General features: G+C 35.3%; 6 protein-coding genes and 1 non-coding gene across 13 annotated transcripts; 5 read left to right on the forward strand and 2 right to left on the reverse strand.

Moving 5' to 3' along the window:
• Window positions 1-864: 864 nt before the first annotated feature.
• LOC17886172 (LEAF RUST 10 DISEASE-RESISTANCE LOCUS RECEPTOR-LIKE PROTEIN KINASE-like 1.3) lies at window positions 865-23,537 on the forward strand. Of its 4 annotated transcripts, none has more exons than XM_023782053.1 (4): window positions 865-1,872; window positions 3,060-3,773; window positions 4,127-4,759; window positions 4,831-5,638. In XM_023782053.1, exons 1-4 carry the CDS (start codon window positions 1,122-1,124, stop codon window positions 5,466-5,468), a joined length of 2,736 nt encoding a protein of 911 aa, XP_023637821.1. In that variant the 5' UTR covers window positions 865-1,121; the 3' UTR covers window positions 5,469-5,638. The 4 variants fall into 4 exon arrangements, with proteins under 4 accessions (XP_023637821.1, XP_023637819.1, XP_023637818.1 ...); XM_023782051.1 differs by lacking the exon at window positions 3,060-3,773 and adding an exon at window positions 4,012-4,035 and having other exon boundaries at window positions 867-1,881; XM_023782050.1 differs by lacking the exon at window positions 865-1,872 and adding an exon at window positions 4,012-4,035 and having other exon boundaries at window positions 2,923-3,725.
• Window positions 8,562-8,633, forward strand: TRNAM-CAU. The gene has a single exon. It is a non-coding gene; the product is annotated as a tRNA-Met (tRNA).
• Window positions 10,927-14,011, forward strand: LOC17884740 (protein ABHD17B). 2 transcript variants are annotated; one of them, XM_023782057.1, is made up of 6 exons: window positions 10,958-11,387; window positions 12,079-12,115; window positions 12,230-12,466; window positions 12,542-12,589; window positions 13,369-13,798; window positions 13,909-14,011. In XM_023782057.1, the coding sequence occupies exons 1-5, from the start codon at window positions 11,092-11,094 to the stop codon at window positions 13,765-13,767; spliced, it is 1,017 nt and encodes a 338-aa protein (XP_023637825.1). In that variant the 5' UTR covers window positions 10,958-11,091; the 3' UTR covers window positions 13,768-13,798; window positions 13,909-14,011. The 2 variants fall into 2 exon arrangements, with proteins under 2 accessions (XP_023637826.1, XP_023637825.1); XM_023782058.1 differs by lacking the exon at window positions 13,909-14,011 and having other exon boundaries at window positions 10,927-11,387; window positions 12,542-12,598; window positions 13,388-13,477.
• Window positions 14,164-16,220, reverse strand: LOC17885355 (LEAF RUST 10 DISEASE-RESISTANCE LOCUS RECEPTOR-LIKE PROTEIN KINASE-like 2.3). Of its 3 annotated transcripts, XM_023782056.1 has the most exons (3): window positions 15,485-16,220; window positions 15,034-15,274; window positions 14,164-14,958 (listed from the first exon to the last, which is right to left on the reverse strand). In XM_023782056.1, exons 1-3 carry the CDS (start codon window positions 16,218-16,220, stop codon window positions 14,181-14,183), a joined length of 1,755 nt encoding a protein of 584 aa, XP_023637824.1. In that variant the 3' UTR covers window positions 14,164-14,180. The 3 variants fall into 3 exon arrangements, with proteins under 3 accessions (XP_023637824.1, XP_023637823.1, XP_023637822.1); XM_023782055.1 differs by having other exon boundaries at window positions 14,164-15,280; window positions 15,512-16,220; XM_023782054.1 differs by having other exon boundaries at window positions 14,164-15,274.
• Window positions 17,213-18,773, forward strand: LOC17885758 (shewanella-like protein phosphatase 2). The gene has a single exon (XM_006291209.2). The coding sequence runs from the start codon at window positions 17,378-17,380 to the stop codon at window positions 18,560-18,562; it is 1,185 nt and encodes a 394-aa protein (XP_006291271.1). The 5' UTR covers window positions 17,213-17,377; the 3' UTR covers window positions 18,563-18,773.
• On the reverse strand, window positions 18,985-21,407 carry LOC17886816 (LEAF RUST 10 DISEASE-RESISTANCE LOCUS RECEPTOR-LIKE PROTEIN KINASE-like 2.2). The gene is made up of 3 exons (XM_006290206.2): window positions 20,643-21,407; window positions 20,487-20,531; window positions 18,985-20,412 (listed from the first exon to the last, which is right to left on the reverse strand). Exons 1-3 carry the CDS (start codon window positions 21,400-21,402, stop codon window positions 19,259-19,261), a joined length of 1,959 nt encoding a protein of 652 aa, XP_006290268.1. The 5' UTR covers window positions 21,403-21,407; the 3' UTR covers window positions 18,985-19,258.
• A 1,484-nt stretch (window positions 23,538-25,021) lies between the features above and the next one.
• Window positions 25,022-25,641, forward strand: LOC111830394 (acidic proline-rich protein PRP25-like). The gene is made up of 2 exons (XM_023782059.1): window positions 25,022-25,132; window positions 25,268-25,641. The coding sequence occupies exons 1-2, from the start codon at window positions 25,066-25,068 to the stop codon at window positions 25,516-25,518; spliced, it is 318 nt and encodes a 105-aa protein (XP_023637827.1). The 5' UTR covers window positions 25,022-25,065; the 3' UTR covers window positions 25,519-25,641.
• Window positions 25,642-26,680: the final 1,039 nt, after the last annotated feature.

Genomic DNA, 26,680 nt, shown 5'->3' on the forward strand with positions numbered 1-26,680 from the left:
GTCTGACGTTCCTTGAACCTAGATCCTCACCCTTTAACAACCTTCCCACCGTGGAAGTTGTTACCAATTGATTTGCAGTTCATTGGTAACATGACACACTGGCATAATATACAATTTACAAAGCGGATTCTAAATAAAAAAAATTATATTTTAAGTTAACCCGTTAAAGATTTCAAATATAGACAACCCGTAAGAAAAATATAATCATATTTATGTAAACTCAAACCCGTTCAATCATATTTATGTACAATATTTTTATATTTTAATTTTCTTGTTAGAGTTAAAATATTAACAATACTTTAAATTTTTGTAGAGTTTAAATATTTTTAAAATTTTATACAGTTTAAACTAAATATTATAATATTTGAAGCTTTTAAAAGTTTTAATATTTATAATATTTTAAACTGTTTAAGAAAATGAAATTTATAATATTTTGAAAAATTTCTAAAAGTTCTAACTTTTTAAAATAAAAAACCGGATTAAAACCGAATTCCAATTTTAAATAAGTGGGTGGTGCTCTCACACATCTTGCTTCACAAAATCCAAAGACTCTTATCTTCAAGTACTTCTATCGATTTGGAGTCAATGCCTAGAAGTCAACCTTGTAGCTCCAAATTCTATCTAATCAAGCCAATAATGCAGTCTCCTCTCTCAACTAGAGTGAGCCCATTTTATGTTTTATGTATGAACACAGACTTAATATGCTATTTCTAAATAACAACATTACAAAACTAGAATTGGAACCTTTATATCACTTCCTTCTTCCTAGAAATATTTTGTCTGAATCTGAAATAGTTTTTCTTATACGTTAACAAGTTTTTCCACAGTGAAAAAAATGGATTTTGAGTTGATTTGGATGACTTTAAAAACCAAAAGACGAAGAAAAGTCTTGTAAAGTCAACTAAAACAATGACGTTTGCTTAACTTCTCCAAGTCTTAATGTATAATATCATTTTCAATATTGACTTAGTCCTTTTAGAAATTTCCACTAGCTCATCTCTTTGTCTCCTTCACTAGATTTTTTCTTATTCTGTTTTATCTTTGTTTATTCAAATTATTATCTACTCTGCTTTAACTCAAACCAACTCAGAGAAAAAAGAGAACTTTTTCAGATATCAATCATGTTCTCTCCAGTACTCTTCAGATTCTCTAAACCCAACTCTTGTCTGGTCTTGCTCTTTTTCTTGACCTCTTTTAACCAACTACCTTGGGCTTTAAGTAAACAAGAGAATAGGTTATGTCATACTCTGTTTCAGTGTGGGAATCTCACAGCAGGTTTCCCTTTCTGGGGAGGTGCTCGGCTCCAACCTTGTGGTCATCCATCTTTGGGGCTTCGCTGCGACAATAGAACAAATTCTACTTTCCTAGTGATCTCAAGCTTGATGTACCAGGTTTTCCAAGTAAACACCACAACTGGTACACTTAAATTAGCAAGGCAAGACTTTTTAGGTCCATTTTGCGAGGCTACATTAAGTGGCGAAACGTTGACTCCTGAACTCTTTGAGCTTTTGCCGGACTACAAGACCCTCTTTGCTCACTACTTATGCAACCCTCCTACTCATCATCCTTTGAATTTCTCATGTCCACATATGGGTGTTGGCTTGATGCATCAGAAAGATGACTATATCGAGCATTGTGGTGGGAGTTTCAACATCACTGTTCCCATGAGTTATGCTCCTGAGGAGAAACATTTGAATGTGACCAAATTGGAAAGTGTTCTTAAAGAAGGATTTGAGGTGAAGCTGAGGATTCATGAGAAGTGTCAAGACTGTAAATCCACTGGTGGAATCTGCTCCTACAATGATTCCACTCCAGTTTGCTGCAAGACAAACTTGTCATCAGACACCAAATGCATTCCAATGATTCCATCTGGTTCGACTGGTAAGTTATACCAAACTCTCTCAGCAAGTTTCTTAAATTATGCATAACTATTCCGATGCAACTTAGACTAAAAACAGAAAATAACGGATTGCTCAAAAATCTGAACAAGACTAGTCTGCAGCCTCTTTAGTTCCACTATGACACACACTAAAACTAAAATCCCTTAAGTTCTGCAAATGGCTTAAACTCCAGGCATATACCACATCCTAATCACCAAGAACCACAGCTAACACTACATTTTCCGCAGTCCCTCTTAAAACAGTTTTCTTTCTTTTCAATCTTTCTCTTTTGGTTTCACCAATGTTAAGACATAACTAACTTCTTAGTGAGCTCAAGAGGGAAGACAGTAAACTTGAGTAGTCTAAAAGTCTTTATCTATCTCCAAGCAACTTGACATAAACAACTCCCATCAAGTCATTTTCAGGGTACGAAAGTCTTCCATGCAATGAAATTGTCTCCTTCCTTTATCACAAATCTTCAGACTCTTTTTCCATGGACCATGGTAAAATACTAAAAGAGTCTTTGTCTTGTTACTTATTCATTTCTTCATTCTCTCCACATATCTTTAAATGCCTTCACATTTGTCTGAAACTGATAAAGAAAATGGCAATTACGGTCAAAGTCTTTCTTCTTTCTTTTGGAGACTTTCCTCATAAGTGTAGATCTATCCCCATTTCTACTTTGCTTCCGGTAAATTTCAGTAAATTTCTTGCACCGGGACTTTGTTTTAGGCCTTAGTCCTACAAAAAGAAAGAGAAAAAAAGAAACTAATATATTAATAAAATCTTCTTAAATAGTTGAATATCATGATTCTCTTGTCTACAAGTCTATTCCAAGACTTAGTCATCATCCTAACCCACCTACTTCCAAAGAAATTTCCCTGTTGAAATATACTATGAGATAAACAACTATAAAGAAAAAGAAACCTTACCTTAGTTTTCTTTTCTTTATATAAAACCAAGACTTACACAAAATCAACAATTCACAAATTCCTCATCTGCTTTTTTACTTCCTCTTTCTTCTTCAGTTCTTCTTCATCTTCTTATTCATCATCTCCAAGGCAATGAAAAAAAAAGAGGAGATCACCATGATCAATTTGTGTCTGTCTCTAAGAAGATGTTTTTTGCCATATGCAATCATATGGGTGCTCTTTGTGATCCCCTCTTGTGTTTTGTCAGTTGATAAGCGTCACTTACACTGCAGTCATTTGTTTAAATGCGGCAATCAGACAGAACTCTATTATCCATTTTGGACAGCTGATAGAGAAGAGTGCGGTCACCCGGATTTCGAGGTCACCTGCAGCGGAGATTTCGCAGAGTTTAGTATATCTTCGGTAAAGTTCCAAATCCTTGAGATGAACTATGAGTCTCGTATAGTAAGACTTGCCAGAAAAGATTATCTCAACAATCTCTGTCCTCAGCATCTTGAGACCGCACTAATCAACAAAGAGGTGCTTCCATTATATAAAGACACTGAAGTGCTAACTTTTTTCTACAACTGCTCTGATCATCCCGTTGATTACATTAGTCAGCTTCAGTGTTGGCCTGATGATACTTACGAGGAGAGTTACTTTGTGAGAAAAGAGTTCCCATCTTCGCATGAGTTTACGTCATCCTGCAAAAAGACCATTGATGTTGCCGTTTCTCGATCTGCCTTGAAAACAGCAGAGATAAATCAGAGTGAGGAGACGATAAAGAAGGCTCTTGATAAGGGTTTCGAGCTTACATTCAACAGAGATTGTTCCCGTTGCGTAAAATCAAAGGGTTCTTGTGGATATAATCAGCAGTTGAGAGAATTTGTTTGCTATTGTATAAATGAGCCTCACAAGCATACTTGTGGAGAGGGTAATGTTTCTTTTGCTCCGGTTTCTCTGACTACTTCGACTGATTTAAGTTAATCTGAATCTTAGTTTAGTCTGAAACTTATTAGCTAATGTACATCCACAAGAAACAGATCTTCTCTCTTCCTCAACCTCTGCATAATCTTCCCAACTACCAACCTAACCTTTACTGAAACTAGATTTTGCTAACATCAATATGATTTACATTCATTTTCTCATGACCTTTTCAAGCACGATTCTAAGTTCTGTCTTTTGAACTAACCTTTTTCTCATGGTATTTTCTCATGCAGGTCTCCCCAAAAAAGCGAAAATAGGTAGGTGTCTATTCTTTTCCTTTCATGGAAACTAGTCTCAGTAGAAACATACCTTAGAAACAGTAAAATCTAATGAAGCTCTTGTCTGTAGGCATCGGATTCGCTTGTGGATTCGTGGGTGCCACTCTTATTATCGGATTTTTGTTCTGTTTCATCACCCGGAGAAGAAAGAAACTTGCAGCTCAATACACAAGCAAAGACCTGTCAACAACAATGACTTACTCGAGCAATACAATGTCAAACACACCAACTTCCACAACAATTTCTGGCAGCAATCACTCTCTTGTGCCCTCAATGTCTAACCTTGCAAACAGCGCCTACTTTGGAGTTCAAGTCTTCACCTACGAAGAACTTGAGGAAGCCACTGAGAATTTCTCTACAGAGCTTGGAGATGGAGGCTTCGGGACTGTCTACTACGGAACACTAAAAGACGGACGAGTTGTAGCTGTAAAACGTCTCTTCGAGAGATCACTAAAACGCGTTGAGCAATTCAAGAACGAAATCGAGATCTTGAGGTCCCTAAAACACCCAAACTTAGTAATCCTATACGGATGCACAACAAGACATAGCAGAGAGTTACTCCTAGTCTACGAATACATCTCCAACGGCACACTCGCTGAACATCTCCATGGAAACCAAGCACAATCTCGTCCCCTTAGCTGGCCTGCTCGACTCCAAATCGCCATCGAAACCGCAAGCGCATTGTCCTTTCTCCACACCAAAGGTAACACAATCTGAACATACACATACACACAATGAGATTATAGACTAATGATGATAACTTCTCTGATACAGGAATCATACACAGAGACGTCAAGACTACTAACATTCTCCTAGATAGCAATTACCAAGTGAAAGTAGCTGATTTCGGACTCTCACGGCTTTTTCCGATGGATCAAACACACATCTCCACCGCACCACAAGGCACTCCAGGGTATGTAGATCCTGAGTACTACCAATGTTACCGTCTCAACGAGAAAAGCGACGTATACAGCTTCGGAGTCGTCCTCTCCGAATTAATCTCATCAAAAGAAGCGGTAGACATCACCAGGCACCGCCAAGATATTAACCTAGCGAACATGGCGATTTCGAAGATCCAAAACGACGCCGTTCACGAACTCGCGGATCAATCACTCGGATTCGAGAGAGATCCTTCCGTGAAGAAGATGATGTCGTCGGTCGCTGAATTAGCGTTCCGGTGTTTGCAACAGGAGAGAGAAGTAAGGCCATCGATGGAGGAGATCGTTGAGGTTTTGAGAGGGATTCAGAAGGAAGGGATGATAGGAGATTCGAAAGATGTGGTGGTGGAGATTGATGTGAACGGTGGTGGTGATGATGTTGGATTGTTGAAACACGGTGTTCCTCCGCCGTTATCGCCGGAGACTGATAAAATGACGGCGAGTAGTTCAAATACGACGGCGAGTTCGTTTTGAAAGAAGGTAGGAAGAGAGACTCTGGACCAAAAGGAGAGTTCGTTTTGTCAGTAAATAAAAAGAAAAATATTGTTAAGTTTCACCTTTTGACTTTTTGACTTTTATTTTTTTGATTTTGCACCAATAGAATCAATCAGACTGTTTTTGCTTTCAACAAAATGTACTAATCAATCCGGTTAAATTAAAATTTGAAACATAAATTAATATACATTACTTATAAATTAATATTGACATTAACAAGATCAGTCAAGAGCAACTCATTCTATACAAATTAAAATTGTTAATAATATCTGCTAGGGTGAAGTCCAACCAATTTCACATATTTTTCATTTGCATATATTGATTTGTTGTGTTTAAGACTTTTAGTGCACATAGCTTTTGTATATTTATATTTATATATGCTAAGCACAAAGAAGAAATTGATATTTTATTAAAAACTATTTTCAGTGATAGCCGGTAACTCTAACAAAACAATAACATGAAAGAATTTTGTCGACGACAGTGATTAAATTATTTAGCATGTTTTCTTCGATTTTTATAAACTGATTCTCAGTCATTTTGAAATCATTACCGATGAGCAATAATTGTCACTAAATATCATCCAAGTCGTCGGACCTCTAATAAAAAACAACTCTATAGTAAAAGAATGTGTTATTGAGTAAAATTAACAAATTTAGACTTTTGTCATTACCAATAAGTAAAACTGCGCATACATTTGATCTTTATTAAACTTTCAATTATCCCATTAATTTTTTATTCATGGTATGCATGATCTTTGCAACGATATTCAATTCGTCTTTATAATTTTGTATTCTTGTTTTGGTTATATGAGATTACTTAAAAATTATAAAGTCTTGATAGTCTTTAATTTATTATTCTTATTATTTTTTTAATTATTTATTATTTTAAATGGAAAATATAAATATGAAAATTGTGGCATCCTCCAAACAAGTCAGTCTAATTGATCATTTTTCTTGTTGTAAATAGCGATTAACCAATTTATGTATAATTTATTATTGCTCATTTTCCTTACTGCTAATTTATTAGCTAATCCTATTATTAAAATTTATGTACAAACTATTTTATTAAAGTTAACATACAGAAAATTTAACTATTGTACTATACTTGTGCAATTTTTTTAAACATAAAGAATTGTTGGAAATATTATAATATATGATGGTATACAGTAAAGTTGGAGTATTTTTTTTACAGGGAAAGGATGATGAAATACACTTTCTAATGGAACAATTATACATTAGAAGATTAAAACGTTAATGGAGATTGAATATATTATGAGACAAGCTTTGTTTGGAGTCATATTGTTAGACAAATAATGTTGTGTCATTAACGTGTATATAATTCTTTAATCTGCTAGACTAATACATTTCGTATGTTTAGCACAGTGTAGTTTAGCAATGTTGCGTCATCGAGTTCGCTGACAGCTCGGTAAACACTTGACACTTTATGGCATCGAACTGCGCCGGTGTAAAGTTGCAACGGTGGATAGCTATTTCGAACGAAGTAAGATGGTGCGTCGGGTCTGTATCCTCTTTGAAGTAATCGCACTTGATTTTCGTGTCACAGGGATTACGACGCTTCAGACGCATTTGGCGAATGGAAACAATGATTTCAGTGAATTATGTCTGCGTCATTTGGCGAATGGAAACAATGATTTCAGTGAATTATGCCGAAGCTTACCAATCTTGAATTTGAGGCCCTTGATATTTTGGGAGACAACTGCTTGTCATGACCTGGTTTCAGAAGAATTCGAGGAGACAATCAAGGAAGCAAATGACCTTGAAAGATCCACACACTCTTTGGATAAGTCTAAATTAAGGATATGTTTGATCACCAGAGAACAGTGGTGGTATTTCCTAAAGCTCGGTATGATTGGCTCCACTTAAGAATAGAAGACTATAAGTGAGTAGCTAAGTATAATTCAGCCATGTTCAAAATCACTTCAAAGTTGAAGTTATGTGACGTCTTATGATAACCGTCTTATAATCATTATCTATATATATATATATATATATATATATATATATATCGATTGATTTACTTACTTTCTCTCTTATAACATTAAATATTTAATATCATTTTCAATTTTTAATTTCTTTATCTCCTTTTATTTTTATATGATATTTTATTTGTTTTTAATTTATTTTATTACATTAAGCATAAATTTAATAAAAATAAAAATTTTCACATATGTTGCAATACAATTGGATTTTTTTTTTAAAACGGGCGTATATTACTTAATCGATTTTTTTTAAAAAAATTATGTACAAACGTCCCACATCGGATAGGAAATTTTAGACAATAATAAATAATCCTTATAAATATGACTAATATGCTTCCAACTACGAATAAAAAGAAATCTTGATTTCTCAGTCCAAATTTAAAAATTTTATTTGATTTAATCCGGGTTTTTATTTGAGAAAATTTAATTTAATAGTTTCAAAATATTTTAATATATACTTTTCTAAAAAGTTTAAAATATTATCTTATATTTAAAAGTGGATTGTTGCTCCTCACGGGTCTTGTTGAAGGAGATATACTCTTGATTTGCAAATGATTATAAGTTGTTATGTGAAATACCTAGAGGGGTATTGCTAACAAATTCTCAAATACCTATGGAACCAAATATTACAAAGTTTGTTTGTTTAGAAATAACATTGATACACGGATTGTATGACGGGTTGTGTGACAGGTTGTGTGACGAGTTGTATGACGGAGTTTGAATCTTATACTTTAAAACAAGTTAAAACTTCATTATAGTATTTTTTAACAACACCAATATAAAACATGTTGAATGAGAGTGAGATACAAATTGATTCAATTAAGTTTGATATTTTGTAATTTTAATAATTTTAATATACATTGTAGCATAATTGTAAAATTTGAATTTTAAAATAAATAAAAAAGTAAAAAATTAAATCATGCGGTATACTACAGATTAAAATCTAGTATTATGTATTAAAGTAAACATGTGACTGTTTAGATTAATTATATATTATGAAACTGTGAGTTACATATGTGAGTTGTAAATTCTGTATTAAAATTAATAAACATATAAACATCCTTATAATAAAAATCAGAGTGGCGCAGCGGAAGCGTGGTGGGCCCATAACCCACAGGTCCCATGATCGAAACCTGGCTCTGATAAGTTTGCATAATTTTTACACTTAAAACTTATATAATCATTCTCATAATAATAATTATAAAAAAAAAATTAAGGTTTAAGTTTCTAATAAATTCACATAATTTCTTACACTAAAAAAGTATAAACAGTCTCATAATAAAAATCAGAGTGGCGCAGCGGAAGCAAGGTGAGGTTATACATGTCCCAGGAATGAAACATGGGTTTGATAAATTCGCATAAACATTCTCATAATAATAATCATATATATAACAAAATTAAGGTTAAACTTTATGATAAATTCGCATAATTTCTTACACTAAAAATATAACATTTTTTTTTTGACATCAAAAGGTCCTAAATTAGCTCAGACGAGCCAACTCAACAGACAGTTGTAAACGTACTTGACAAGCTGCGGAGAGGAGTGCACATGGCGAGCCAAAGAGTCCACTTTTACATTCAATTTTTTTAGAATAAGAGATAAATAAAAAGTTGAGCATTCTTCCCTATCCGTGATTATGTCGTCTAGGTATGCAGAGAAAGCCGACCATTTAGTAGGGGAAGACACCATCTTCACCAGATTAGAACAGTCAGTAAGGAACGTAACATCTCTGACATCATGGCCTATCATACATCGCATTGCCCACACCAGAGCCTCGACTTCAGCATGGAGAGGAGAAAGACTTCGACGGAGATTTTTGGCACCCATCGTTGGTAAGACTTCCTGAGCGTGTTGACATAACCATCATAAACCTGCATAAGTATATGTCTCCTTCCATGAACCATCTATAAAACATCTAAAGCCAGTAAAGGTAGGAGGGAGATGGGTTACACGTCCATGTTGCCCATTAGTAACTGCTGGATGCACCATCGAGGAAACTAATTCATCTACATGCGCATCATACCATATTCTTGCCTCATCTTGTGCTATCTTAACTATTTCCATTGGACCAATATCCAAATATTCGAATACTTTGGCATTTCTAGCCTTCCATATATACCACATGAGCCAAGGAAAAAAATGATTCTGATCACCTTCAGAAGATAACCAAAAACATAATCCATATTAGAGAAAATAGACCCTATGGAGAAGGAGATAGATCCCACTGGAACATTCGCCAAAGCCCATGCTTGACGAACTTGAGGGCATTCGAAAAACATGATTGACCGTCTCCATTTGAGATCCACAACGAACACAATTTGTATCACATCTGATACCCTATGGTATAGATTAGCTGACACTGAGATGCAGCCTGTTAACAATTGTCACATGTAGTGGTGTAATTTTGGTGGGCACCTCACCTTCCAAATTGCAGTGAATAGGGGGGTGATACCCGGTCCATACGTTTTGAAAACCGGAATCTTTGGTTCTGGCATCCTAGCAACATGGCACCCAGATTTAACTGTATACTTCCCATTCTTGGTAAAATGCCAACCTAAATAATCTCTAATTGGTCTGTGTCCAATGGGGATGGCACTAATCACAGAAACATCCTCCGGAGCAAAGTGTTCCCGTAAAACATTCAACCGCCAAGAAAGGTTTTGACGATCCACTAAGTCACTTATTTGGAGATAAGGGTCGATATGCGATCCATAATATAAACATTCTCATAATAATAATATTGTATATAAGATTATGGTTTAACTTTCTTCCTATTAGGCCACTTGGCATTTCAATTTATTTTTGTTTTTCATTTTAATTGTTAAATAAATATTTAATTCATTTAATGTAATTTATAATTTAAATTGCAGAAGTTTAATATCAAATGATTTATTTTAAGAATTTAACTCTCCTCATTCAAATTACAAAATTGAATGTAAAACCTTTAAAAGCACACAATAAACACAATTACAATCCTAGTATAGTTTAATTCTTATAACAGCCATAATGATTTGTCCAAAAATAAATACAACAATATTGAGAGTCAATGACATAAGCTTCAAATCCCTACAACAACAAACAAAATTAAATAGATACATATCCACAAAAATGGGACATTTGAATACTTTGATTAATCTCATTATTTAGGCCGACTAATGCGAACACAATTGATACTCTTTTTATTTTATTTTTATATGAAATAAATAATAAAACGTTTGACAAAATAAACAAAAACAAAAACAAAAAAAAGTGAAAGCTCCATTTCACAACGGCCATATAGAGCGAACCACGACTGATGTTTTTAACAAAACCACTTCACAACTCTTCCTCTCATCATACACGCGCCGCTTATCATCTCCCACGCGCCACCGTCGTGTCAACCACAAAACCTCAAAATCAAAAAAAAAAAAAAAAAACTCTTTCGTTTTCAACTTTTCCTTTCTCTTCTTTATCTTTTCTCTTCATCGTTCTGTCGTTTTCTCCTTTCCTTTTACATTTAAGATCTCAAATCCCTACGACAACAAAGATCAAAAATCTTAGGGTTTCTACTAATTTATGAGTAACAAGTGTTACCTCTGTGTGATGATAAGACAATCATCGTCATGGGAGGAGTAACTTCGTCAATCGCCGCAAAATTCGCTTTTTTCCCGCCATCACCACCGTCGTACGGGTTCGTACCCGACGTTGACCGGTTGTACATAACCGAAGTGCCTCGCCGTGATGATGTCGATGTGTTGAAGCTAAAGACCCGTCGTGGTAACGAGATTGTGGCTATTTATGTTAAGCATCCTAAAGCTAATGGTACGCTTTTGTATTCTCATGGTAACGCTGCTGATTTGGGTCAGATGTTTGAGCTTTTCGTCGAGCTTAGTAATCGTCTTCGAGTTAATCTCATGGGGTAAAGTTTTGACCTTTATCTCTTTTATCTTGTTAAAGTTTCGATTTTTTGAAGATTGGTTGATAAAGTTTCGATTTTTTTTGAAGTTTGGTTCTTAAAGTTTCGATTTTTTTAAGATTGGTTGTTGTGAATTTAAGGTTTCCATGATTGAAGGAGAAATAGATTCCAAATTTGACTTATTGGGTTCTTTTATATCTCTTTGACATTTGTAGAATTGGATAACCGATGTGGTTTTGGATTGGTGATTAATGGTGGATTCCTGGATTGTTACAGTATAATGACAAAATCTATGTGGAAGTCAGAGATTTTAGCCATAATTTCTGGGTCTGTTGACCCCTTAAGTCATTTATTCGTATAGTTTTCATCTGATTTTTTTGTTCTTTGTCTTGAAATAATTTGACTTTTGTGATGCCATAAGTAGAGTTTGGACTCTGTTTCGTGTATGAGTCTCACATAATTGCTTGATGTTCTAACTTAAACTATTATGCGTTTCTACATCTACTGAATTCTCATTCATAATTTTAATATGTTTGATTGATTTGGATCTTATGTAGGAGTGTTTACTGCTAATAGCAAAAGGTTTTCTTGTTGACTTGTCTTCTTGCAGTTATCATGGTTTTATAATCTAATGATGAGTTGAGTAGTAGGTGATAGTTCCTTAATCCGTCCTTTGATTTTTCTGATTTTTCAGGTATGATTATTCTGGTTATGGTCAGTCTACTGGAAAGGTAGTATCCTGAGCTTCTAACTTTCCATTTCGGGATAACTATAGAATAGTCAATAGTATCAAACCAGAGTCCAGGGATTACTTCTGATGGATTTAAATTTGTTAATTGAATCAGGCAAGTGAATGTAACACATATGCTGATATAGATGCATCATATACCTGCCTCAAGGAACAGTATGGTGTAAAAGATGATCAACTGATATTATATGGTCAGTCTGTTGGTAGTGGACCAACGATTGATCTAGCTTCGCGTACGCCTAATTTGAGAGGTGTGGTTTTGCACAGCCCTATTCTGTCTGGGATGAGAGTTTTGTATCCGGTTAAACGTACATATTGGTTTGACATTTACAAGGTAATTTTTTAGTAAACATGCAGCCATTTCTTGTTTCCATGTATTAATGCTTACATGTTCAATTCCTTGTTTCAGAATATTGACAAGATCAGTGCAGTTACCTGTCCTGTCTTAGTAATCCATGTAAGTGATGCTCATTTGTTTTTTCTTACATTTCCTCTCTTTCATTTTACTGTCTTCTTCGATTTTCTCTTTTTGGTAGAATTAAGTTTACATCTATTGCCTCCACAGATTCTTGCAATTAAAACTTGTAGGTTAATAGGACCACTTGTCTAGAGAATGTTTGGTGAAACTCAAGTTCTTGAATTTATGAGATACAGTATTAAATCAATAGCCAACTTTAGTATTTTTTCCAAGGGGAATCAATAGAAAATGACCTGTCTTCTCCTATAGCATTACTTCCTATCCATATCTTTGTACGGTATAACATTGATTAGTTGAAGAAATCATTGTGCTGTGCATTACTCACATCAGTCTGAATGCAAATCTTAGTGATGGTCATTTCTGTTTTTGGTTTTTGTCTCTTTCATTACAGTCTTTTTCGATTTCCCTCTGATATTCTCAGTAGTGGTGGAATCTGGTTGTCATCTGCCTCCACAGATTCATGCAATGAATTAAAACGTGTAGCCTTGTAGGTTAATAGGACCATTTGACAGAAAATGTTTGGTGAAACTCGTGTTGTTGAATTTATGAGATATTAATTTGAGTTGCCAACTTGAATATTATCCTAAAGGATACTAATAGTGAATGATCTATATTCTCTAGTGGCGTCACTTCATTTGTTTCCTCACCCACTAGATAGGGATTAGTAAGAAATCAATGTGTTGAAGCCTTAGATAAGTTGTATTAAAATTTGAGTGAAAAGCACTGAGGGTTTTTAACTCTCTTATTCTGTTTCATAGGGAACTGCCGATGAAGTAGTTGATTGTTCTCATGGGAAACAACTTTGGCAACTTTCAAAAGAGAAGTATGAACCCTTATGGGTATCTGGAGGTGGACACTGCAATCTAGAACTCTATCCAGAGTTCATAAGACATCTGAAGAAATTCGTAATATCGATTTCCAAACCCAAAGGACCAAGAAATGGTTCGACCAAGACTACAACGACAGATACAACCAAAAACCAGAGCAAGCCTTCTGAGAACGGTCGTTCTGATACATTTCAACTCGGCTGCTGCCTTCCGGAAGTTTCTAGAAACAGTGTAGACAGTCAGCTGGAGAAATCTAAGAAGACTAGTAAACCTGAAAAATCCCGAATGAGTGTTGATAGGTTTAGAAGGAAAAAAGGTCTAGTCTGGTGACATGAACCCGGTCAAACCATCGCCAACACAGGTTATTTGTAACTCCTGTTTCTGTAATCCATGTATTTTGTTTGCTTTCTGGAGACACTTTGATCTGTCTCTGCATAAATTATGACGTGTGTGGTTTTGGCTTTTTCTCAGGTTTGTGTATGTATGTTCTGATAGAAACAGATCAAACTCAAACGTCTTGATTTCATATATAATTGTAACTTTGCCATGGTATAAAAGCTGTAATGACTGACTAGTTTGACATTAATCCCACCTGGTTTAATCTGAAATGTATACAATGATTTAGTGGTGGACAAAAATGCCATACAATCTCCACCAAATAACATGGTTGCACAATGTTTTCAACGACTCTAATCTAACCAAAATAATTTATATTTTGAGTTCAGATTTACTTTTGACAACATTCATGGATTCATCATACTTCTTGAGTAAACTGAGCTTTCCTCTGATGGCCGTGATGATTCCGAAAGATCTTGCACTGGGACATGCAAAAGAGGCTTTGGATTCGGAGGGGCTTTGAGAGAATCCAAACTACCTTCCATCATCTCTACGACTTTGTTCATTGATGGACGATCTGATGAGGAAAACTGAATACACCATAGACCAACCAAGATCATCTTTTTGGCAATATCTTCTTCCTCTCGGGTTAGTTCATCGCCAAGAAGTCTTGCATAATCTCCAAGTTCAAGATCCTTGTAGATCCAATCCGGAAAGTAAGCTGAGCTGCTGTTTGAATTACCGTTTTCAACTCTTTCTTTGTTCTTTGCTCCAATCATCTCAAGAACCAACATTCCGTAACTGTACACATCCGACTTGTGAGAAACACTTCCATACATTCTTGAAAACAACTCTGGAGCAATGTACCCTATCGTTCCTCTTGTGTCAAGCAATGACAAAATGCTTTCTTGCTTCTCACAAAGCTTAGCGAGGCCAAAGTCTGAAACTTTAGGTCTGAGATTATCATCTAACAGCACATTCTGAGGTTTAATGTCAAAATGCACAATCCTTGTTTTGCAGCCATAGTGCAAGTACTCAATTCCTCGAGCAACACCTAGCGCGATTCCATATAGTGTACTCACATCTAAATCCCCTGACTTAGATATGAACTGATCAAGAGAACCATTCTCAAGAAACTCATATACAATAGCTCTTTTGGATCCTTCGTAGCAGAAACCAAGCAGAGAAACAATGTTAACATGAGATGTTTGGCTCATGCTTGCGACTTCGTTAATAAAATCTTCACAATTTCCCATTGAATCCTTCAAGACTTTCACCGCAACTTTACCACCACCGCGTAACTTCCCTTTATATACAGTTCCAAATCCTCCTCGACCAACAACTTCTGTAAAACGTTTTGTAATTTTCTTGATTTCCTTATAACTATACCGTCTCAAGGTTACTAACACATCAAGGTTCTGATCTCTTAAAGCATTTTTTTTCCTTCTCTCCCAGATCAAGAATGCTAGAATCATCACCACAAATACTGCTAATATCGACCCTGCAACTGAAAAATACAAATATACAGTTACTTTTTAACCCATGAAAGTTCAAAACTATCATGTCTTTATAGTCCAAAACAAGACGAACCTGTACCAATTATGATCAGAGAGGAGCTATTCTTGATGTTTGTACCTGCAAAATTTAGATGACTAAATGAACAAGATTGCATACATAATATTAAGTGAAATTCAAGATTACGCGACTTTACCACCAGATATGTAAGTGTTAGTACGACAACTGATTCCTGATCCTGTCACATTCTTGCAGCAAACCTGTCTGGATAAGTGGAAGCCACAGTTTCCACCTGAGGATACACATTCTTGACAAAATATCTCATTTATCATCTTCAACTTCACCTCAAATCCTTTCCTCAAAAACCTTTCCAAATTGGTTACATTCAGAGCTTCTTGCTCTGGAACGAAACTCGTAGGAACTGTGACAGTGAAGCTTTCATCACAAAGTTTATGATATGTAGAGTTTTGAATTAAAGAGCCAAGACCTTTCACGGGACATGTGAAATTCCCAAGAAAATGGCGACGTGGGTCACAAGCATAGAACACAGTGAGGGTTTTATAAGATGGTAAACTCTGGAAGAGATCTGAAGGTAAGGGTGAGGAGGAGAATGAAGCAGAACAGAAAGAAGCTGAGAAATCTTGTCTTGAAAGTCTAAGAATGTTGGATTTGTTGTCTATATTGAGGACAGTGTAGTTATAGCCTGAGAGCATAAGAGAGGTTGTGTTGAACCTTTTGTTGCAAGTAAGTTTAAGAGAAGGGTTACCGCAGAAAGTATTGCGATTCTGTCCTGTGAAAGGGTAACCAGCGGTGATATTGCCACACTGAAACAGAGTATCACACTGAAGCAGTTCTTGCTGACTTAGAGCACAAGGAAGATGATAAAACAAGAACAACAAGATCAGACAGAACTCAGTTGTTGGAGATCCCATCATGAGGTTTGAGAATACTTTTGCTGTGATTTAGAAACCAAAAAAATGAAAAGAAAGTGAAATTAAAAGAACAGACTTTAGTTGACTTTGAATAAGATGGGAGACGCGTAAGGGATTGAATTAGTTGACTTTTCTTACAGTATCTGATGAAGATGGTTTTTGAAACTTAAGGACAAGTGAATGGATATAAATTGAATCCTCCTCTGATGAACAAATTTATTTTTACATATCTTGTTTTATATGTTCTGTGTTAGTCTCAATCTTGTTTAGCTTATCTTTTCACACCCAATGGCACATTCCAAAACCAAACAGCATCTTGTATCAAACACAATAGACTTAGGCCCGCGAATACGGGTTGGGTCGGATAATTTGGGTCGGATAATTTGGATATCTGGGTAGTTCGGAATTTGAAAAATGTTACCAAAAATAACCAAATTACATTACGGTTCGGTTTGGGTCGGGTATCGGATTTTTCGGTTATTGTTTTTGGTTACCAAAATTAACCGTATATTTTAGATTTTTTGTTAGTTTGGTTAAATCGTGTCGATTAGCTCAATTAATTCGGGTAAATTAGGTTTAATTTTGGTTAAATTCGGGTTTTTACGGGTAATTTTGGGTATATCAGGTCATGTAATACGAATAATTTCGGGTAATACAATTAAATTCGGGTAACCGATCGGTTATGGATGGCGAACCAAACCGAATTACCGGTAACCGATTGGAAATTATAATGGCCACAACTCAAATTGTATTCTATTCTACAATACTTGTTACCCATTCAGTGCCCAACAAGGCCACAAGTGAAACAAGCAATGTTTGTTGCCATCTCTCTTTGCCCAATATAAAGATGTTATAATGGGCTTACAATTTAGGCTCGGCCCAGCACAGCCCAATCCGCCGTATTGCACAAAGAAAGAATCTTTTTCTTCGTTCTTCTTCTTCTTCTTCTTCTTCTTCTTCGTCTTCTTCTTCGTCTTCTTCAATCCTGCTACTTCGATCCCTTCTTCGAGAAAAAGCTTTGAAATTTAGAGAGAAGAAACGATTAGTGAGTAAGGGTTTGGAGAGAAATCACATCTTTGTGCGCCGTCTCTACCAGATCCCCAACTTCGCCGGCCATTACATCTCCGGCGAAACCAGCTTCTTCTTCTTCTGTGGTAATGTCAAGCAGAGAAAACCCTAGCGGAATCTGCAAGAACATTCCTAATCTCATCTCTTCCTTCGTCGACACTTTCGTTGATTACTCTGTTTGCGGCTTCTTCTTGCCCCTCGATCGCAGCCCACATAATGAGATTCAGCAAACGAGGTTCGACAAACCAGAGCGTCTTGTTGCCATCGGTGATCTCCATGGCGATCTTGAAAAGTCTAAAGAATCATTCAGGATCGCTGGACTGATTGATTCTTCTGACCGATGGACTGGTGGGTCTACGGTGGTTGTTCAGGTGGGTGACGTCTTAGATCGAGGCGGAGAGGAGATTAAGATACTTTATTTCTTAGAGAAACTGAAACGAGAGGCTGAGAGATCAGGAGGTAAGGTTCTGACTATGAATGGGAACCATGAGATTATGAATGTAGAAGGTGACTTTAGATATGTTACTAAGAAGGGTTTAGAGGAGTTTCAGATTTGGGCTGATTGGTATTGTTTAGGGAACAAGATGAAGACTTTATGCAGAGGTTTGGATAAACCGAGGGATATTTATGAAGGCATTCCAATGAGCTTCCCTCGTATGAGAGCTGACTGTTTTGAAGGAATCAGAGCTAGGATTGCTGCATTGAGACCTGAAGGTCCGATTGCAAAGAGATTCTTGACTAAGAACCAAACGGTTGCTGTTGTTGGTGATTCAGTGTTTGTTCATGGTGGTCTTTTAGCTGAGCACATTGAGTATGGTCTCGAGAGGATTAACGAGGAGGTTAAGGGTTGGATTAACGGGTTGAAAGGAGGAAGATATGCGCCTGCATATTGTAGGGGAGGGAACTCTGTAGTTTGGTTGAGGAAGTTCTCGGAAGAGATGGCTCACAAATGTGATTGTGCAGCTCTTGAGCATGCTCTTTCTACTATCCCTGGGGTTAAGAGGATGATCATGGGACACACAATCCAGGATGCTGGTATCAATGGTGTTTGTAATGACAAAGCCATTAGAATTGATGTGGGCATGTCCAAGGGATGTTCCGACGGTTTGCCTGAGGTTTTAGAAATCCGCAGGGACTCTGGTGTGCGGATAGTGACATCGAATCCATTGTATAAGGAGAATCCATATTCTCATTTAGCTCCTGATAGTAAATCGGGTCTCGGGTTGCTGGTACCAGCTGAACATGTCCCTAAGCAAGTGGAAGTCAAAGCATGAAGACCTTTTTTCGCAAACACTAGTTTGATACTCTCTTTGTTTAGATGATTGATGCCTTTGCAAGTTTCCAGCATTGGCGGATTCTTTGTATGAACATCCATACACATCTTCTTGGAGCATAAATTGTAGTTTCAGTTATTAGAAAGTTTGGATAATGTTTGTAGCAATATGAAACATATCTGATTAAATACATTTGTTAAAGGTCTCTTAATTGGTTTGTCGTTGATGGGTTCCATTGATGGGATGAGTATTCTTAAAGTGATCTTTCACATCTATGGACCAAATAAACATTGTCCAGAAAGAAATCGATAGCTTAGGCCACTTAGAAGAAGCAAAATTCCCAATCGCTATGGCTTTGCTCGACGAGGCGAAATCTAAGCTGCAACGAGAGCTCGAGTGTCAGGAATACGAGGGGAGACGCATTTGCAAGGAGATAGGGATTTCCAATGCAGATGACATAGCATTGCTCCGGGAAATACTTTTTCCGGACCCTGATGATGATGATGTTCCTCAATCTCCTTACGAATCGAAAACTTTGGTATGATTTAGTCTTCTTCTTGTTTTCTTACGATTTCCTATCAGTTTGAGACACACTTTACTGTTTAATATGGCCTATTTATCAGATATGATCGGTTTTACATACATTCATTTTGAAGCTAAACATAATATATATGGATATTCCAAACAATCATGAAATCATACTTCAGAGTAAATTGAGCTTTCCTTTGATGGCTGAGATGATTCTGCAATATCTGATAGCTGAGATGATTCTGCAATATCTGATAGCTGCGATGATTCTGCAATATCTGATAGCTGAGATGATTCTGCAATACTTTGCATTGGCATATGCAAAAGAGGCTTAGGAGGGGGATTAAGAGAATCCAGACTTCCTTCCATCATCTCTACGACTCTGTTCATCGATGGACGATCAGATGGGCAGAACTGAATACACCATAGACCTACCAAGATCATCTTTTTCACAAGATCTCCTTCCTCTTGGGTTAGTTCATCTCCATAAAGCTTTAGGTAATCACCATTATCAAGATCCTTGTAGATCCAATCTGGAAAGTAAGCTGAGCTGTGGTTAGAATCAGCATTTTCGACTCTTTCTTTGTTCCTTTCTCCGATCATCTCAAGAACTAGCATTCCATAGCTGTAAACATCTGACTTGTGAGATACATTCCCATACATTCTTGAAAACAATTCTGGAGCAATGTATCCCATTGTTCCTCTCGTGTCAAGCAATGACAAGATGCTTTCTTGCTTCTCCCAGAGCTTAGCGAGGCCAAAATCAGCAACTTTGGGTCTAAGATTTTCATCTAACAGTACATTCTGTGGTTTGATGTCAAAATGCACAATCCTTTTCTTGCAGCCATAGTGCAAGTACTCTAGTCCCCGAGCAACACCTAGCGCGATTTCATATAGTGTACTCACACCAAGACCCAACGAATTATCCAACGACCCATTCTCTAGAAATTCATATACAATTGCTCTTTTGGATCCTTCATCATAGCAGAAACCAAGCAAAGAAACAATGTTAACATGAGATGTCTGGCTCATGCTCGCGACTTCGTTAATGAACTCTTTACAATTCCCCTTCGAATCCTTCAAGATCTTCACGGCTACTTTACGACCATTACGTAGACTCCCTTTATATACAGTTCCAAACCCTCCTCGTCCAACTACTTCTGTAAATGATTTTGTAATCTTCTTGATTTCTTTATAACTATACCGTCTCGAGGTTACAAGCGCCTCGAGGTTGTGATCTCTCAGTGCCTTTGCTTTTTTTCTCCTCCAGATCAAGAATGCTATAACCATCACCACAAATATAACTACATTTGGCCCTATAACTGAAAAACACAATAGTAAAGTTAGTTATAGTCCTCTCAAATGTTCGAAACAAGTCGAATCGGTAAATTCTAACCTTCTGCAATTTTTATCAGAATGGAGCGAGTACTTGGGATCATTTCTGTAACATTATTGCAAATATAAAGATCATGGAATAATCGGATATTGAAATATATCAAGTTAGTAACGTTTATGATCTTATTGACTAGGTGAGGTTTTTAGGTGACATTACCGCGAAATAAGTTTCCTGTAGTACCGCAAGTCAGTGTTCCTGAAGTGTATGTGCAGCAATCTCCGGACAAAAAACTGCAATTTGTACTAGAGGGTAAACATTCTGGTGCACAATTCATCTTATTCATCTTAAGCTTCACTTCAAACCCTTCTCTAAGAACACTCTCTAAATGGGCCAAATCCAAAACTTCTTCCTCTGGAACATAACTCGTAGGAACTATCACACTGAAACTCTCATCACAAAGTTTGCGATATGTAGAGTTTTGAACAACCGAGCCAAGACCTTTCACTAGACATGTGAAATTCCCAAGGAAATAGCGACGTGGGTCACAAGCAAAGAACACATCTAGGGTTTTGTAAGATGGTAAAGTCTGGAAGAGATCTGAAGGTAAAAGTGTGGTTGAGAATGAAGCAGAACAGAAAGGACCTGAGAAATCTTGTCTTGATAGTCCAAGAGTGAGGGATTTGTTGTCGTTGTTGTAGTCTATATGGAGGACAGTGTAGTTGTAGCCCGAGATGATAAGAGAGGTTGTGTTTGAGACTTTGTTGCAGTTTAGTTTCAAAGAAGGGTGACCGCAAGTTTCATCACGAAGTCCTCCAGAGAATGGGAAACCAGCTGTGATGTTTCCACACTGAAACAGATCATTACACAACCAAATTGAATCTAGTTGGTTTAGAGCACAAGGAAGATAATAAAACAAAAATAACAAGATCCGACAGAACCTAGTTGTTTGAGATCCCATGGAGGACAAAGTTTCCATGAGGTGTGATTAGAAACCAAGAAGAAAAAAACACACAAAGTAAACGAGGCTACAGAGAAAGGGAAGACTTTAGTTGACTTGATAAAGTGGGGGAGACTTTTCTTACGACAGGTGCATAGACCTTAACCACATCTTTGTTACCATTGTTTTTTTTAATATTTATAAGTTTATAATTTTTTACAAAACTAAAAAAAAATATAAGTTTATAATTCTCATGAAAAAACACAAATGATTGGAAAAAAAAAACATAATATTATTCTTTAATCAAAAATTTATAAGTTTATAATTTATAAGTTTAATATTATACTTTTTTTTAATATTATTCTTTGTTTATTTATAATATTATATATAACATTCTTAGGGTTTATCTTGGTGGTATTCTCCATGTTTCTACCTTGTACTCTAAGTAACCCATCCCTATTCTCATGTGACTCTGTTTTCGAGTGTGGAAACATTACGGCAAGCTTCCCATTCTGGGGAGAAGACCGTGGTGATCCTTGTGGTAATCCATATCTCAAACTTAGCTGCGACAGAGTTTCAAACAGAACCTCTTTAACAATCTCCAACATCTCATATGATGTTCACCAAATAGACAACAAACTCAACACTCTTACACTTGTAAGAGAAAATTCTTCTTGTACCTTCAACAATCTTATTTGTAGGAAGCTTGATTGCATCAGTGATCGAATACTTTTTCGAGAAGATAGAAGCACTAACACATCCAAGGATTGAGAATTTTGAGGAACTTGTTCCACTAAAACAGTATAGCTACGAAGAGGTCAAGGAAATCACAAACTCGTTCGCTCAAGAAATCGGGAAAGGAGGATTCGGAATAGTCTATGGAGGAACCATTGGGGACGGTCTTAAGGTCGCAGTGAAGGTCTTGAAAGAGTCAAAGAGTAATGGTGAAGACTTTATTAACGAAGTGGCGAGTATGAGCAGAACATCTCATGTTCATATTGTCTCTCTGCTTGGATATTGCTATGAAAGTTCTAAACGCGCAATTATATATGAATTTGTTGAGAATGGGTCACTCGATAAGTTTATATCGGGTGAGGCTTCATCGAAGATTGATCTGAGAAAAATGTATGAGATTTCACTTGGAGTTGCGCGAGGACTTCAGTACTTGCACTATGCTTGTAAGACAAGGATCATCCATTTCGACATAAAACCACATAATGTACTCTTGGGAAAAGATCTTTGTCCAAAGATTTCTGATTTTGGAATTGCAAGACTATGTGGGAGTAAGGAGAGTGTCTTGTTGATGTCAAAGACGGTAGGAACCATCGGGTACATTGCACCCGAGGTGTTTTCAAGAATGTATGGGAAAGTCTCTCACAAGTCGGATGTGTATAGTTATGGAATGTTGGTTCTTGAGATGATAGGAGCAAGAAGTAGGAGCTCAGTATCCAACAACAACAACAGTTCAATGTACTTCCCAGATTGGATCTATACAGATCTTGAAAAGAAAGAATGTAAAAGACTTCTCAATGAAGAGATAACAGAAGACGAGGATGAAGATTTCGCGAAAAAGATGGTTCTTGTGGGATTATCATGTATTCAAGCATGCCCATCGGATCGCCCATCGATGAACAGAGTTGTTGAGATGATGGAGGGAAGCTTAAGCGCTCTTGAAGCTCCTCCTAAGTCTCTTTTGCATTTAACTGCATCGCTTATGCTTCCATTGTCTTTCCCTAAAGAAGATAGTTCAGTATCATTCCAAGTATGATCCATGAAAGTGCCTAAAACACAGATCAAATTGTACAAATTGGACTTGTTATATTGTACGACAAATTGTATGGCAGAAATAGTTTGAATCAATTTTAATAAAAATTTAAAATATCATTAATCTGACGCTCGATACGGATTATATCCATTTTTTTAACACCACCATATACTAATATTAGACATGTTAAATCAAAGTGATTAAATAAACACTGTGCGAAACAGAAATTGTATCGCGGTATACCACGGCTAAATCCTTATACAGTAAAATCTCTACAAATTAATAATGATGGGACTACAATATTTTATTAATTTATATTGATATTAATTTATGAGAAAATCTCTCTAATAACCTTTTCATCATACCCTTTTGCAAAACTACACTTTTGCCATTTTTATTTTTGCCCTCTCTTAAAATTTAAAGACCATTTTACCCCTAGTTGAAAGAATATTTCTTCCAAAAAATTTTCTATTATCCCGCCAATTTTTTTTTTTTGCAAAATCTTTCATGCCAAAATGTTTTTAAATGGTTTACAAGGATTTTTAAAGTGTCTTTTAAAGGAATTTTAAAGTGGAATTATATTGGTTTTTAAATGTTTTTTAAAAGATTTGTAATGGTTTTTAAAGGGTCTTAGAAGCTTACAAATGTTTTTGAATGGTTTTAAAGGATTTATAATGGTTTTTTAAAATTTTAGAACTTTATAACAGTTTTTAAAGGATTTACAAGGACTTTTAAAAGATTTTCTAAGACCATGGGCATTGCTGGTCCCAATCCCTGTTCCCCACCATTTTCGATTAAAAAAAAAGGAAAAAAAAATTGGGTTGTTTCTCTAAACAGGACCGTCCCTCTCTCTTTCGCGGGCCCTACTGCCACGTGGCGGCCCGCGATTGGTTAATTTTTTATTTTAAATTAAAAATTGGGACAAATATGTGGGACACCGATGCCCATGCCCTAAGGGTTTTTAAAAATTTACAAGAATTTTAAAGGGTTTTTAAAGGATTTACAAGTATTTTTAAAGACATTTACAAAACTTTAAAAATGGTTTTAAAGGATTTACAAGGGGGTTTAAAAGGTTTTAGAATTCTACATTGGGTTTACAAGGGTTTTTAAAGGCATTTACAATGGCTTTAAAATGGTTTTTTAATTATTTTGCAAGTGGGTTTTAAAGGGTGTTCGAAGTTTACATAAGTTTTTATTAAGGATTTACCAGAGGTTTTAAACGGTTATGAAAGTTTATAGGGGTTTTAAAGGGTTTACATGTGTTTTAAAGGCATTACAAAGTATTTTAAAGGGTTTACATTAGTGATTTTATCCTTTTTTGTACTTTTTCTAATGGCATTTTAATGTAATTTTACACTTTCTAATGTTATTCTCAGTACTTCTCAATTAATATAGTAGGATTTTAAAATTCACTAAAATCTTATGTTAATTGAAATCCATTAAAATCTCCAATTATATAACACCCCTAAAAGACTTGAAAAAGTATAAAAAGACTTTATAAAGACTACTTATATGATGGTTAAAACCAGTAAAATCCATGGTATAACAATAGGATAAATCACTATGTGTATATATGATAAGATCTTCAATTATTATTTTTATTAATGATGATTGTGTTTTATTGTAGTTATATAGTTAATTAAAGTGAGTGGTGTTCCTTTTTAACTATATTTTTAGATATCAAAGTGTCTTTATTGTTTATTAATTTCCTTATGATTTTTTGAAAACCAATTAAAGCTTTGTTGACTAATTGTAATGATATTAATTGCCAAGAAAGAAAATCTTTAACCAAAAGATTTAGTTTTAAATTGTAGTCAATGTGTAGTGCACCAACAGATAACTATGAACTTGTGTATGTTATATATATATAGAGAAGTTTGTGTCACTCCTCCAAACAATAAAACCAAAATATATATCTTATTACCTCAGCAATAAAAATGCTTTCAAAGATGAAGCTGGTGGTTCTCATGTCGTTTTTGCTCCTTCTTCCATTGTGTTCTTCAAGTAATTTGAGAATGTTTTAAATAATATAATTAGATATTTTATACTACTAATATCAAAGATCTTCTCTCATTATTGCCGATTTTACACTTATAATCCAATAATAAGTTGTTTATTGAATTCGCCTTTCTCTTTTAGGATCTGAAGGGAGCCACGATGAGACAAAACTGACCGGATGGGGTCGTCCTATACGGCCACCACCACCAAGCCACGATGAGACAAAACCGACTGGATGGGGTCGTCCTATACGGCCACCGCCACCAAGCCACGATGAGACAAAACTGACTGGTTGGGGTCGTCCTATCCGACCACCGCCACCAAGCCACGATGAGATAAAACCGACCTTTTCAAATGTGCCACCTAGTTGGGGTGGGCACCACCTTAGATGAACTAAGTATTATGATGATGAATCAAAGATTTGAAAGTATGATGTTTATATGATATGTGAACTATCCAAGTAATCAAATTAAGAAAATAAAATGTTATAATAAACTTGGTCAACCTTTTCCATTGTTTGAATCCTTTTTTGATAAAATAAAATAATATCAATACTTGATTTTGTTTCTTAACTAGAATTTATCCCGCGGTACACCGCGGAACAATATTTTAAAATAAATTATTTTTTACTGCGAGATGATATTTTAAAATGAATTATTTTTTAAATTTTGTTTGGTATATAAGATTGTACTACTGTATTTTGATTGTTAATTCTATATGGCATGATAATTTTTTTGTATATAATCGTAATTTGATCAACTTAACTAAATAAGTATAATATTCAAAATAATGAAATGATGTTGGCATAACATCTTTCGTTTAAATAGTCTAATTTTAAGTTAAAATGTTTTGTGAGCTTGACTATAGTAGACAACCCGTATAAACATATATGTAATTTATAACTCGTTCCATCACATGACCCGTGCTTCACATTATCAATAATACTTTAGTACATCATATATTTTTTGTATCGATTCAGTAATATACATCCGTTTTCAAAAATTCAAATTGCAACATATGCAAAAAAAATTATATTTTTCTATACATATGTTTTATGTAATAATATAATTTTCAAAAAAAAAAAAGATTATATAAAGATATTGGAGAAATATTTGATTTATAAGGGAGATATTTTAGGAAATTTTGTTAAATGTAATAAATACTGATTTCTAATTTTGTAATTTTATTATGATTTAATTACAAAATTTACCTTAAACTTTTATTATTTAATCAAATTGTAAATGTTTAATCATGCAAATATTACAAAATAAAAGGGTAGAACACAAAAGGTATTTCAAAAATGTTAATATAGATTATCACAAAATAAACATGTAAGTTAACTCTACCAAATTTGAATCTTGGATTATGTACGACATAAATATTTTGAACGTTTTATTTTATAAATAAGTTTTGATAATCTATTCAGCTAAGAAATTCTCTCTAATAACATTTTTAACATACCTTTTTGCAAAATTAACCTCTTTTTTTGCCAATTTCATTTTTGACATCTCTTAAATTTTAATGATCATTTTATCCCTAGTAGAAAGAATATTC

The sequence above is a fragment of the Capsella rubella genome, unplaced genomic scaffold (assembly GCF_000375325.1).
Source record: "Capsella rubella cultivar Monte Gargano unplaced genomic scaffold, Caprub1_0 scaffold_5, whole genome shotgun sequence".
In the NCBI taxonomy this organism is placed as follows: domain Eukaryota; kingdom Viridiplantae; phylum Streptophyta; class Magnoliopsida; order Brassicales; family Brassicaceae; genus Capsella; species Capsella rubella.

What these genes read in the sequence shown, in the direction of transcription:
- LOC17886816 (XM_006290206.2), bottom strand. Translation starts at nt 21,402, where the DNA reads ATGGAAACTTTGTCCTCCATGGGATCTCAAACAACTAGGTTCTGTCGG. An exon ending in TACAGGAAACTTATTTCGCG is followed by an intron (nt 20,532 to 20,642) that starts GTAATGTCACCT and finishes ATAATGTTACAG; the next exon opens with AAATGATCCCAAGTACTCGC. An exon ending in TCTGATAAAAATTGCAGAAG is followed by an intron (nt 20,413 to 20,486) that starts GTTAGAATTTAC and finishes TGTGTTTTTCAG; the next exon opens with TTATAGGGCCAAATGTAGTT.
- LOC17886172 (XM_023782053.1), top strand. Translation starts at nt 1,122, where the DNA reads ATGTTCTCTCCAGTACTCTTCAGATTCTCTAAACCCAACTCTTGTCTG. An exon ending in CATTCCAATGATTCCATCTG is followed by an intron (nt 1,873 to 3,059) that starts GTTCGACTGGTA and finishes GTGTTTTGTCAG; the next exon opens with TTGATAAGCGTCACTTACAC. An exon ending in GTCCTTTCTCCACACCAAAG is followed by an intron (nt 4,760 to 4,830) that starts GTAACACAATCT and finishes TCTCTGATACAG; the next exon opens with GAATCATACACAGAGACGTC.
- LOC17885758 (XM_006291209.2), top strand. Translation starts at nt 17,378, where the DNA reads ATGTCAAGCAGAGAAAACCCTAGCGGAATCTGCAAGAACATTCCTAAT.
- LOC17885355 (XM_023782054.1), bottom strand. Translation starts at nt 16,220, where the DNA reads ATGGGATCTCCAACAACTGAGTTCTGTCTGATCTTGTTGTTCTTGTTT. An exon ending in TAACACTTACATATCTGGTG is followed by an intron (nt 15,275 to 15,484) that starts GTAAAGTCGCGT and finishes TTTCAGTTGCAG; the next exon opens with GGTCGATATTAGCAGTATTT.
- LOC111830394 (XM_023782059.1), top strand. Translation starts at nt 25,066, where the DNA reads ATGCTTTCAAAGATGAAGCTGGTGGTTCTCATGTCGTTTTTGCTCCTT. An exon ending in TCTTCCATTGTGTTCTTCAA is followed by an intron (nt 25,133 to 25,267) that starts GTAATTTGAGAA and finishes TTTCTCTTTTAG; the next exon opens with GATCTGAAGGGAGCCACGAT.
- LOC17884740 (XM_023782057.1), top strand. Translation starts at nt 11,092, where the DNA reads ATGGGAGGAGTAACTTCGTCAATCGCCGCAAAATTCGCTTTTTTCCCG. An exon ending in ATGGTCAGTCTACTGGAAAG is followed by an intron (nt 12,116 to 12,229) that starts GTAGTATCCTGA and finishes TAATTGAATCAG; the next exon opens with GCAAGTGAATGTAACACATA. An exon ending in GTCCTGTCTTAGTAATCCAT is followed by an intron (nt 12,590 to 13,368) that starts GTAAGTGATGCT and finishes TCTGTTTCATAG; the next exon opens with GGAACTGCCGATGAAGTAGT.